This window comes from Castor canadensis, chromosome 5 (genome assembly GCF_047511655.1).
Source record: "Castor canadensis chromosome 5, mCasCan1.hap1v2, whole genome shotgun sequence".
NCBI classification, from domain to species: Eukaryota; Metazoa; Chordata; class Mammalia; order Rodentia; family Castoridae; genus Castor; species Castor canadensis.
Genome location: NC_133390.1, coordinates 157,699,841 through 157,710,832, shown reverse-complemented (window position 1 = coordinate 157,710,832; position 10,992 = coordinate 157,699,841). Strand labels below are relative to the sequence as shown.

Here is a 10,992-nt window from a genome sequence, read left to right as displayed (position 1 = left end):
GCTGGGGGTGGAGCTCAGTGGCAGAGCACGTCTGAGCATGTGCGAGGCCCCGGGCTTCCAACCCCTGCACGCCCAAGAAACAAAAAGCAAAAAAAACAGTGCTGTTTCTGTTGTTTGCTTTTTTGAGGCAGGATCTTGAACTCACTATGTAGCTCAACTGGCTTCAAATACACGATCCTCCTGCCTCAGCCTCGAGTGCTGGGATCACAGGCATGAACCCACACCCAGCTTTTTTGTACTGGAGTTTGAACTCAGGGCCTACACCTTGAGCCACTCCACCAGCCTTTTTTTTTTGTGATAGGTTTTTTGAACTAGGGTCTCACAAACTATTTGCCTGGGCTAGCTTTGAACCACGATCCTCCTGACCTCTACCTCCTGAGTAGCTAGGATTACAGACATGAGTCACAGGCACCCAGACCAGCTTGTTTGTTGAGATAGGGTCTCACTAACTTTTTGCCTAGGCTGGCCTCAGACCATGATCCTTCTGATCTCTACCTCCCAACTACCTGGGCCACCATGCCTGGCCTGTTGTCATCTTGAAACCAAGAGGCTGAAGCTTCAGTTGCCCCCTCTGAAGCAGTGCCCGCTTGATTTTGCTCCCCAGGCACCTCATCTGGTAGCATTCTGGGCTCTTACTTTACAAGATGGTTGTGACCTCCCTTCCTTGCTGAAGGCTCAGAACTGCTGGGAGGACACTGCAGGTGGAGGACACATCTGTCTTGCAGGCGTGGGAGGCTCTCTTTGAGACAGTGATTTGGTTTGAGCCTGGCAAATTTAAGCAGGGGGTTCTCAGCAGGTAGGAGTAGTAGTGGGGACTGAGATGTAGACTGAGATGTAGCTCAGCAGTAGAGTACTTCACTAGCATCCACAGGCCCTGAATTCCCTCCCCAGCACTGCCAAAAAAAAAGAGTGGTGGGCAGGAAGAATGCTGCAGATGGGTGCAGAAGGGACCCTCATAGGTGTGGAGGGAGTGAGTAGAGGTGGCCTGTCCCTAGGGGGCAGATAGGAGCTCTGTGGAGGGTGGGGCTGGACGAACACAGGATACTGGAGTCACAGACACAGGACTCACTTGTGAGCTGAGATGGGAAGTGGGGACACACGGAGTCTTTACAATGTGCCTGCTCTCACAAGCCCACCTTCTCTGTCTTGCAGTCCCTGCTATACCTTGCACACACAGCTCAGGAAGCCTGCAGGAGCATGGAAGCTCCCAGGACAGACCATGCAGTACCTGAAAGAGCTCTCAAAAATTGCCATGGTGACCCCATCTCTCCAGCCAGCACCCATCAATGGCTTCCACTTGAAATCAAGTGTGATTTCTTGTCCTGGCATTCAAAGCTTCAGCAATCAGTCCCTACTTCCAATTTGTGCAGTCCTCTCTCCCTCAATCACACTTGGGCTGAGCTGGGCCATCTGCCACCCTGGTCACCTATCCTTGGCCTTGCTCACTGACTTCCACTACAGAAACACTGCTGTCTTTATGTTTCAGCAGCAGATCAAAGCCATGAGCTCTGGCTCACCTCCCCAACCCTTGCTCTCAATGCCTTACTCTTGGTGGCTCTTCAGTTCCTTTTGCAAGCTGCTTGCCATCTGCTTTGTGGCAGGTGTGGGGAGAATGAAGTGTCCTGTGCTGGTGTCAGTACCAGGCTAAGGGCAGGCAGAGTCCAGAAACCAGAGTGCTCTGAGTTCTTTGGCCAGCTGCCATCCTACCCTTTCACCTACTCTTTGCACAGGTAATTCACCTGCACACATCCAACCTGTCCCAGGGTTTGGCCCAAGGCCAGGCCAGGTCCTGGAGACACAGCAGAAGTCTAGCTGGTGGCCACTAACTACAGTTCTGAGACCTGCACGAGATGCCTCTGGTGCAGCCTGAGGGCACTGAGAACATGGGCCTCCACGAAGTCATTCTCCAGACAGACACTACCTAAGCAAGGCAAACCAACTCCATGCAGGGTGCGGGAGAAAGACAGGGCTTCAAGGAATCACAGACTGGGAAGAAACAGAATGAGGGCAGTCATTTACACCCTCCAGGTGCAGGCCCTTGTGCTAGGAGAGAAACCCGTATGATCACATTTTTGCCCTTGCATCAACTCAGGGGTAGGCATTGCTAGCCTGGAAGACAGAAACTCAGAGAATAAGTGCTTTGCTCTGGCCACACAGCAGGACCTCCCTGGCACCAACAGCCACTTGCTGTCAAGTGAAAAAAACGCATCCTTAGGTAGCAGAAACCAGCCCAGGCTGGAGGAGGCAGGGGAAGGTGAAGATAAAAGAAGCAAGGCCAAGCCCTAGGGTCTGCAGAATGGCAGATGGAGCCCAGTGTGAGGAGGGTGCGGGTAGGAAGGCTGAATCCTAATCTTTTCTGGAATTCTCTTGGAGGTACCCAGATAATGTTGGCTGAACTCATGGAGCAGAGGGAGCCCCAGAAAAGACTGGTGTACAGAGAAAGGCAAAAGTAGTCAGTGTCGCCCTGGGTAGGAACTTGAGGCGGCAGAGGCATCAGGCACAGATCTGTCCACCAGAGAGCGCACACCACCAAGCAGTGAAGCGAGCATAGGACAGGAAGCAGCTGAGGACAGAACGGCAAATTCACCACTTGGATCTGTTTGCTCATCCTGAGCTAGCTTAACCTAATTATTTCCCTCATTGTTGAGAAACCCATTGTTCAGCTTTATTCCATCCTTGGTAAAATAGGCAAGTGCTCTCCCCTCCCAACTTACATTCCAGAAAGACCACTCTTTCCTAGTCTTTGCCTCTGACATGGCAATGTGCCACTCATCTCTTCAGACTCACCTAACCTGCTGCTTAATGATGTACTGAGTGTTTCAGTGATTGTAATTCCCGGAACATGCCCACCTAATCATCTTCAGACTCTCTCACTTTTGGGTTTTTGTTTTTTCTTTATCTATTTAGTGCCTCCTTTAGAACTTCTTTGTTGTTGTTGAGACTGGGGTTTGAACTCAGGGTTTCCTGCCTGTAAAGTAGGCCCTCTACTGCTTGAGTCATGCTTCCAGTCCATTTTTCTCTGGTTACTTTGGAGATGGGGTCTTGAGCTCTATTTGCCTGGTTGACCTTGAACATGATCCTCTCCATCTCAGCCCCCCAAGTGGCTAGGATTACAGGCATGAACAACTGGCACCCAGTTTATATGGTTTTTGTTTTCTCCATCTGGTAACTCTGAAGCCTGGGGTCTTAAATTGTCATTTCTGCTGACTTCCTCAGGATGACACATTTCCCAGGTGCTTAGTGGGTTTTCTGGACTGATTATACCATACTGAGATGTATTATGGTGAGACTGCTGAAGAGTCTTAAGAATACTTCTGCCCTTTTGCTTTAGCTGAGCAACAGGAGATAGATACAAGCCTAGAATTATCTTAATTTCTCAGTCCAGGAGGTCTTTGACCTCTGTAGTTAGTGCAAACCTGAACTCCCAAGTCCAGGAGAGAGCAGAGCTGAGTAGTCTCTGGGGAGGTTCTACTTGTACTGTCCCTCAAGCAGGGACAGAGTTTCTAGTCCATATTACAGACAGGGAGGTTCTTGCTGCCTTTCCACAGGGCTTTGGCCATGAGTTACCTGGCTTCCAGGAGGAGCAAAGACCCAGAGCCTGTCTCCTGCCCCCTCCCTCCTGGCAGGTCATCTCAAACTCCAAGTTCTTGGAGTTTTCTTCCCCGAAAGGAGCACAGGACTATTTCCAGGCTTAAGCCTTTTAATGTTGTTCTGGCCTTGGGGATTTCCTGTATTTTCTCACTTGGGATCTCAGTATAGTTTAAAAAAAAAAAAGTGTAATTTAGGTCAGGTGCCTATGGCTCACACCTATAATCCTAGCTGCTTGGGAGGCATAGATCAGGGGGATCAGGGTTTGAAGCCAGTCTGGTCACAAGACCCTTTTCTTTCTTTTTTCTTGTGGTACTGGAGTTTGAATTCAGGTCCTACACCGTAAGCCACTCCAGCAGCCCTTTGTGATGGGGTTTTTTTGAGATGCGGTCTTGAGAACTATCTGGCTTTGAATCACAATCCTCCTGATCTTTTTTTTTTTTTGTGAGTCCTTTGAAATCAGGGTTTTTTTTTTTTTTTGTTTTCTTTTTCTTTTATTATTCATATGTGCATACAAGGCTTGGTTCATTTCTCCCCCCTGCTCTCTGCTTGAGTAGCTAGGATTACATTACAGGTGTGAGCCACTAGTGCAAGGCTACAAGACCCTACCTTGAAAATATCCAACACAAAAAAGGACCATCAGAGTAGCTCAAGTGGTAGAGCATCTACCTAGCAAGTGTGAGGCCCTGGGGGTTTTGAGGTAATGAAAAAACTTTCAGCCCGTCCTTTCTATGGAAAATACCCTGTACACCAACAAGGAGCGCTTGTACTAGGCTGACAGCCACATGGCTGGGACCCAGGCGTTGCTCTAGGTAGTGAACTGCAGTGGACTGAGAAAGGTGGGTAGTTGGCACCACCTGCATCAAACAACATAGGACTAAGTCCCCATCTTGCCCCCAGGGGATAAGGTAAGCCCTTCCCACTACCCCAGATCTAGTAAGCAATACTCCAGTTTGCATTGTGGGGGATTGGGAAGTTGATGGTGCCAACAGGCTCAACGGGCATGGTGCCGGGCAAAAGTGGGTCTACAGAAGCTAGAGATGGGTATTCAGGTGACGGGAGTGAGGCTGGGACCAGGGCTCAGCTCCCAGGCTAGTAGGTGACTGATGCCCGACTTCACACACAGGTGTGCTCAGGCATGGCCATACCAACCTCAGAGCCGTGGCAATGCAAAGTGCCACCATGTTAAAGGTACTGTAGGCTGGTGGACTTCCAGGGAAAGTAGCATAAATGTGTTTCCAGAATACAAGGAAGGTGTGCAGTACCAGAAATCCCACCTGGGAAACCTGTCCTAGGGAAATGAGGCACATGAAGGAAGATGATGACTTTGTAAGTCATGCTGGAAGACCTGAAAGCAGTCCAGCTGCCCAAAAGGAGGCTGAGTTAAGAAAACTATGGCCTCGATTAAATTATGCAACCATTAAGCAAATAAATGTGAAATTACTTATGATTTAACATTGGTGCAAAAAGGACATAAATGAATATTCAAAAGTGCAGAGATGTTAATATTAGTGTTAAAATTTTATAAAGAAATACATGACTTAATAGAAAAAAATACTAGTCCCCTATATTTTTAAACTTTCTGCAGTTGAGCTTTCTGTACTAAAAGATCACTTAATGGTGAAGAGAACAGGAGCCAGGAGTGTCCGTTTTTCATTGCACTTGACTGCAACCTCTCTGGACAGCATAAGCAGTAGACCCAATGAGGCTCCAAGGCAGCCTCCAACCCTCCCACCATGCTCTTTAGACTATTTCAAGAATGGTTAGAGCCCTCTCCCCCCTGCCCCCAAAGATTTGGGAACTATGGGGTAGGGACACAGAAGCCTGGTGGCAGGTCACTATGATGTTTATACCACCGCAGTTAACACATGGCCTTCCCAGGCCCACTCTAGCTTGAGTCAGAAAAGGAATATAACTTTTTTATTGACTACTTTAAGTAGAACAAACTAAATACATATTTAACAGTTTTGGTTCATTTATACAGTACATTAAATAAGTTATGCACAGTTAAGTAACAAAAGTTCCTACAAGAGTAAGATGACAAAGCACAGAGAACCCAGACTGATGCACCCGTAGGCGGCTTCACATTCATCAGCCCCATTGAAAACCACACCTGGAGACTTAGTTTTCTATTTATTTACATTATTGGCTTTCTTTTATGGACACAGCCTTTGTAGCCTCATCAGGAACTTGGAATGAAGGCCTCGTGGCCCAACAGGCCTTACAAGCATTCACCCAATGCTTACTGCTGCTTCTCTGCCAACTGTCCCTTGTCGGCAGGGATGGGCTGTCCCTGACAGACACTAGCCAAACATGCCCTATTTGGTATAAGCATCAATGGGAGTATACACTGGGCAGTTGGAGGCCTGACCAGACAGGGTCTGTGTGGGAAGTGCCACCTTCTAGGCTGTGGAGTGGGAGGTGAGGAATGCAAGGCCCACCTTCAGGCCCCTCAACTCTCTCTGGTTCAGGATGGGACCCATTGACCTGCTCCAGCATCTTTGGAAGTGCGCATGTCAACGCATGGGACAGAGGCAGATAGTCAAGGGTTTTGGTTTTATGAGTCAGAGGGCTCTGCTGAGCAGCTGTCCAACTCCCTACCCAGCTGGGGCAGGGCTCTTCTTTGACAGCTGGCCATCTGGCCCATGCTGGAACAGTCCAGGTTCTTCTAGCTTTCTCACATTTGGTTCAAACATGCCACCACCCAGTTCTCTGTAAATAGCTAAAAAAGAGCGAAGAAGCTGGCTTGATCTGACCTAGGAGCCTGGAAACCTTGGTTCTAGTCCAGTTTTGAAGAAAGCCTCCAAGATGTGTCCTATTTGTAGTGATTTATTCAACCCATAATTTCTTCTATAGTTTCCAGGACAAACGGCCATCTGGTCGTTTTTTATGCTTTCTCTCTGGAGCATCCACTATGGTTCCAATAGTATTGCTGAACCCTTAAACATTTGCTGAAGTATCTTCCAGAATGTCTACACCCTCTGTGAGTATGTGATAGGGCTATATAAAGCATTTTCTGCTCAAGTTGAAACCAAGCAGTGATGAGCTCCTGGTGGACCAACAGGCCCTGATGGGCAAAGGAGTCCACATGGCAAAGAGCAACTGCCATACTAGGTGCAGGGCTATGAAGGGCTGCTGTGCTGTTTGCACTTGTAGATCCAAGGCAGACACAAAACTCGGCTACACCTCAGGAAAGAGCCACGCAATCTGTACCCTCACCCTACCTAACTGTGAGCAAATCTGCTAAGATGCAGAACACTGTGAGAGAAGACACACATCTTACAGAGTAGACTGCCAATTCCTGAGCAGGTGTAGTTAAACAACTTCATACCGAGTCTTTTTCAGCACTGGATGAAGCAGAAGGGTGGAGGGGAGTGGGGATCCAGAGGACAACTGAAGGGAATTTAAAGATGGCTCCCACTATTGCCGTCTTTGTGGCCTCTAGTCCCTGTAATTAATCCTCAAAGGACTGAAGTCCCATCACTCATTGGTGTCCCTCAGCAGGTGATGCTGAGCACTGGCTCACTCTCTAGAAATGCTGTCTGCTTGGTTTCTAAGGTAACGTCAAAGAGCTTGTGAATGACCCACTATACTGCGTACCACCACCCAGCCCCACTTGAACTTTTGAGGCCAGGCCTCTGATCACCCTGACCCTATGGGTACTTCTCTCTAATCCTAGAGTGGGGAGCCTCCCTGTCTACCTCCAAACATTGGGGTGGTTTGAGCAGAGAATGGAGACTAAGGAGGCTGGACTTGCTCCTGCCATCCCCGCCCCCAGGCGCCCACCTCACTCTAGGTGCTGTTCCTCCTTCGGAATTTCAGAAAGGTGGTGGAAAAAGGACTCCTTAAATGAGAACAGGAATTTCTAGCAGATGCTTTATGTGTGACAATGACCAGAATCAAGACAGTGCTTTCACTGTCTGGGAACTGAAGTGAATTATGATGGATAGTTCTACCCAGGTTTGCAGATGAACCTCTGTGGATCACAGGAGCCAAGTAGTTTAGCAGGCCAGAACCTGCACCTAAGACTTTTGCTGTAGAAATTGTCCTTGAGTCCTGATAAGGTTTTTGTTTGTTTGTTTGTTTTTTCTTAAGACAGGGTCTTGCTATGTAGCCCATTGTGGGCTCAAACTCATGATTCTGCTGTCTCAGCTTCCAGTGTGCTGGGATTCCAGGCAGTCATTTCCACGCCTGGCAGTTTTGACTTTTTATTCCAACCAGTAGAAAATGGCAGTTACCCTGGCTACTCATGTGGCCAGTGAATATTTGAAAAACCTGCTTAAGTGTTTATCCGTGTATCCAACCTATCAATGAAGAAACAGTAAGCCAAGGAAAAGAGCCAGTGTATACACGAGACACTCTTGAGATAACAGATTTATAGGCCACATCTTAGAGAAATATGGGCCAGTGCTGCCTGAGGATTGACTACAACCTGGGTAGTAGATGACAGGAGGCTGATGGGGTGGGGCCAGGCCAGACTGTACTAGGCAGTGGGTTTTCTGTGCTCCATGTTGAAATAACATGATTACCAGTGCTTTCTCTGGGTTTACCTTACTTTATATGATGGGAATCTAGGTGTTTTTAAGTTACCTTGTACCAAGCTTTGAAGACTAGAAATTCTTGGTTGAGGTAAAGTAGGGACCTGAAGTTCTTAAAGTAAGCTAAACTGTACGCAACGACAATGCCATGCATAGATATCCCTTTCCTTCACGAGGCCAAGGGCCTTTACATCAGACTCAGTTAGTGTACACAGGTGGTAAGCTGACCATGGCTTTAAAACAGCCAGCAGGAGCAAGGCCAACCAACTCACCCCAACTGGTCCCATGAGGCAGTAAGCTGCTGGAGGTTCAGAGGTGGCCAATGGGAGTAACAGGGCCTTGGGCTCCCAACATAACCTGATGGCAGCATAGAAGGTATGTGCAGTGCTTAGTACTCTGAAACGGGTACAGGGTGATATCCTTGTTTGGAAAGCTAGATAAGCAGGGAAAATTCCCTGTAGACAGGAAGAAAAATTGGTCAGACTTTCCCAAATGGTTTCCACACTTCACAAAACCTTTCTGAGCTCAGAGCAAAGGCATGAAACAGATGACACGAGAAGGGGGACTGAGATTGTGCACCTGATAATGAACTCATGTAGCAGGTATGATGCTATGAACCAGAAGTGTGAAGAATTCCTTCAGGTCCAGAAGAGCTGCTCAGACAAGATGGGCAGGAGGTTCTACTAACATTCTACTGTGACAGAGTTCATGTCAGATGATACCCACAGCAATCTGGGCATGCGTGGTCTGAGAAATAAAAGGATATAAAACAAAACGACTGTGCAAATAGTTGAGAAGTGGCAGAAGGTTCTGCATTTCAAGAGATAATCCACTCAGTAATTTGATACTAGTCTGTCCAACATGCTCAGAGAGAAAAGACCAACACAATGGAGTCTCATTTTCTCTCAGCCCAATCCAAGCGTTGGAAACTATTTTCTGCACAAGCAAAATCACATGAGAGAAAAAAAAAAGGGTTCCAAACTAAAGGAGCCAGCTGGGTTGGAAACTCTTGTCCAAAATAATCTGTGATGTCTGGAAAGATTTATTGATTTCCTTTTTATTGTTATGGGTGCTCTAGTGAAGAGGTGACTTCTATCCTGTTATTTCTGAGCATCTTAACAAGTCTGAACAGGAGGGCTGAGGAGGGAGTCCTGAGTACTGCTTTTTGTCTACCCAAGTCCCTGTGAAGTCAATCAGTGTCACCTGCTGAGGGTGGACATGAGGTTTGAGTAACTGTTCAGAGGTGGAGGGAGGAGGGGTCTCAGTCTGTTGCCAGTCTTCAGCCCTCTGCCCTGTGAAGACTGTAGATGGAGTAGGAGATAGTGTGTGGGTGAGTAGCTGCCAACCTGGTGGGCACATTCGCAGTCTGCTGATGCAAGGAGATGGGGGAAGCTGGTGGTCTGCACTGAGACGGGGCTGGCTAAGCCAGCTTCAACTGGGAAAGGAACACACAAGGAAAGCCATGGAGGAGGCGCTCTGGTCACTGCCGATGTGCAGAGAATGGCACATTAGTTCTTCCATGGGTACTCGGCAAGTTCCAAGAAGGCTGGGGGGCACTGCTTGGTTGCTGCCTGCTGTCACTTCATTTCTTGCTGATGATCCAACAGCTACTTGTTCCAATAGCCAAATCCCTGTTTCAAGGGTTCTGCTGCTCAGAGTAGCCAACAGGATGGGGGCGGTCTGGGGCTCAGAGTCCATTGGCATCAATGGCTGTCACAGAGGCAGGTGTTGAGGAACGCGAGGTGGTGGCTGAGGTCTTGTCCAAGGCTGGACTGGGCACACTGCAGTCAGCCGACCTGGCTGAGGAGCTCCTCCCTCCAGGAAGCAGTGGCCGGCTCTGGCTGTGGGGACTCTGGCCATGCAGGGTCTGGCCACAGAGGCGGTGGTGCCGCTCCCAGTCCTTGTGCTGGCAGAAAGAACCGCAGTATCGTGCAATATTGCAGCCACTGCATGTCTCGCTGGCCTTGCGGCCACAGTTCCAACAGTTCTGTAAGACACAGGCATCAGTTAGTGGTTGCTGGGATCTTGAGGGGTAGGGATGTCATCTGTCATTTGTCACCTGCACAGAACAGTGGCAGTGGAGCCACTTAGCTCCTGCCTCTCTTGCTACCTGCTTAACCTTGAGAAATACATACCCCCTTTCTGAATGTCCTTCATCTGCAAAGCAGGACACTACTCATGAGTGATGGGGACAGGAAACAAGGGTGCATAAGATACATTTTCCTGCCCAGCCTAGCCAGGGGTGGTCTCCCTCTACTGCTTAAGACACAGGCTTATCTTTTGACACTTATTTTCATCCTCAGAGACCAAACAAAACTCCTTCCCAGGGTCCCCTGCTAAGCTTTCTTTCTAAGACCAAATATCCACAGATGTGCTCAAATTTTCTCTCACTTCTTCCAATGGAGAAATAATCTTTGTTCCTTTTACTAATAATATTTATCTTTTAACAAAGACTTTTTATTTATTTTTTGTGGTACTGGGGCTTGAACTGAAGGCCTACACCTTGAGCCACTCACTCCATCAGCCCTTTTTTTTTTTTTTTTTTTTTTTGTGATGGTTTTTTTTTGAGATAGGGTCTCATGCACTGTTTGCCCGGGCTGGCTTCGAACCGCAGTCTTACTGATCTCTGTCTCCTGAGTAGCTAGGATTACAGGGGTGAGCCACTGGTACCCTGGTTAACAAAGACTTTTAAAGGAGTTTAAGCAAAATGGATCTCTTCTACAAAGTCACCTGTCAGAAGCATAAAGTCCTGAGTTCAAACCCCAGTCCCACTGAAAAACAAACAAAAAACCAAAACCAAAATGCAAAAATAAAAAGTCTCCTGTTAGGGAACCAGGACAGGTGAAGAGCAGGGAGGTGGCTGTGT

At 48.0% G+C, this 10,992-nt stretch overlaps 1 protein-coding gene across 4 annotated transcripts in view; it reads right to left on the bottom strand.

The window, feature by feature from the left end:
* Nucleotides 1-5,481: 5,481 nt before the first annotated feature.
* The window catches only part of Cbfa2t2 (CBFA2/RUNX1 partner transcriptional co-repressor 2), a 113,278-nt gene continuing 107,767 nt past the window's right edge, over nt 5,482-10,992 (bottom strand). For all 4 annotated transcript variants that reach the window (XM_074074564.1, XM_074074563.1, XM_074074565.1 and 1 more), the window contains one exon: nt 5,482-10,113. In XM_074074564.1, coding sequence (XP_073930665.1) covers nt 9,814-10,113 — 300 coding nt within the window. In that variant the 3' untranslated portion in view covers nt 5,482-9,813. The remainder of the gene's footprint in view (nt 10,114-10,992) is intronic.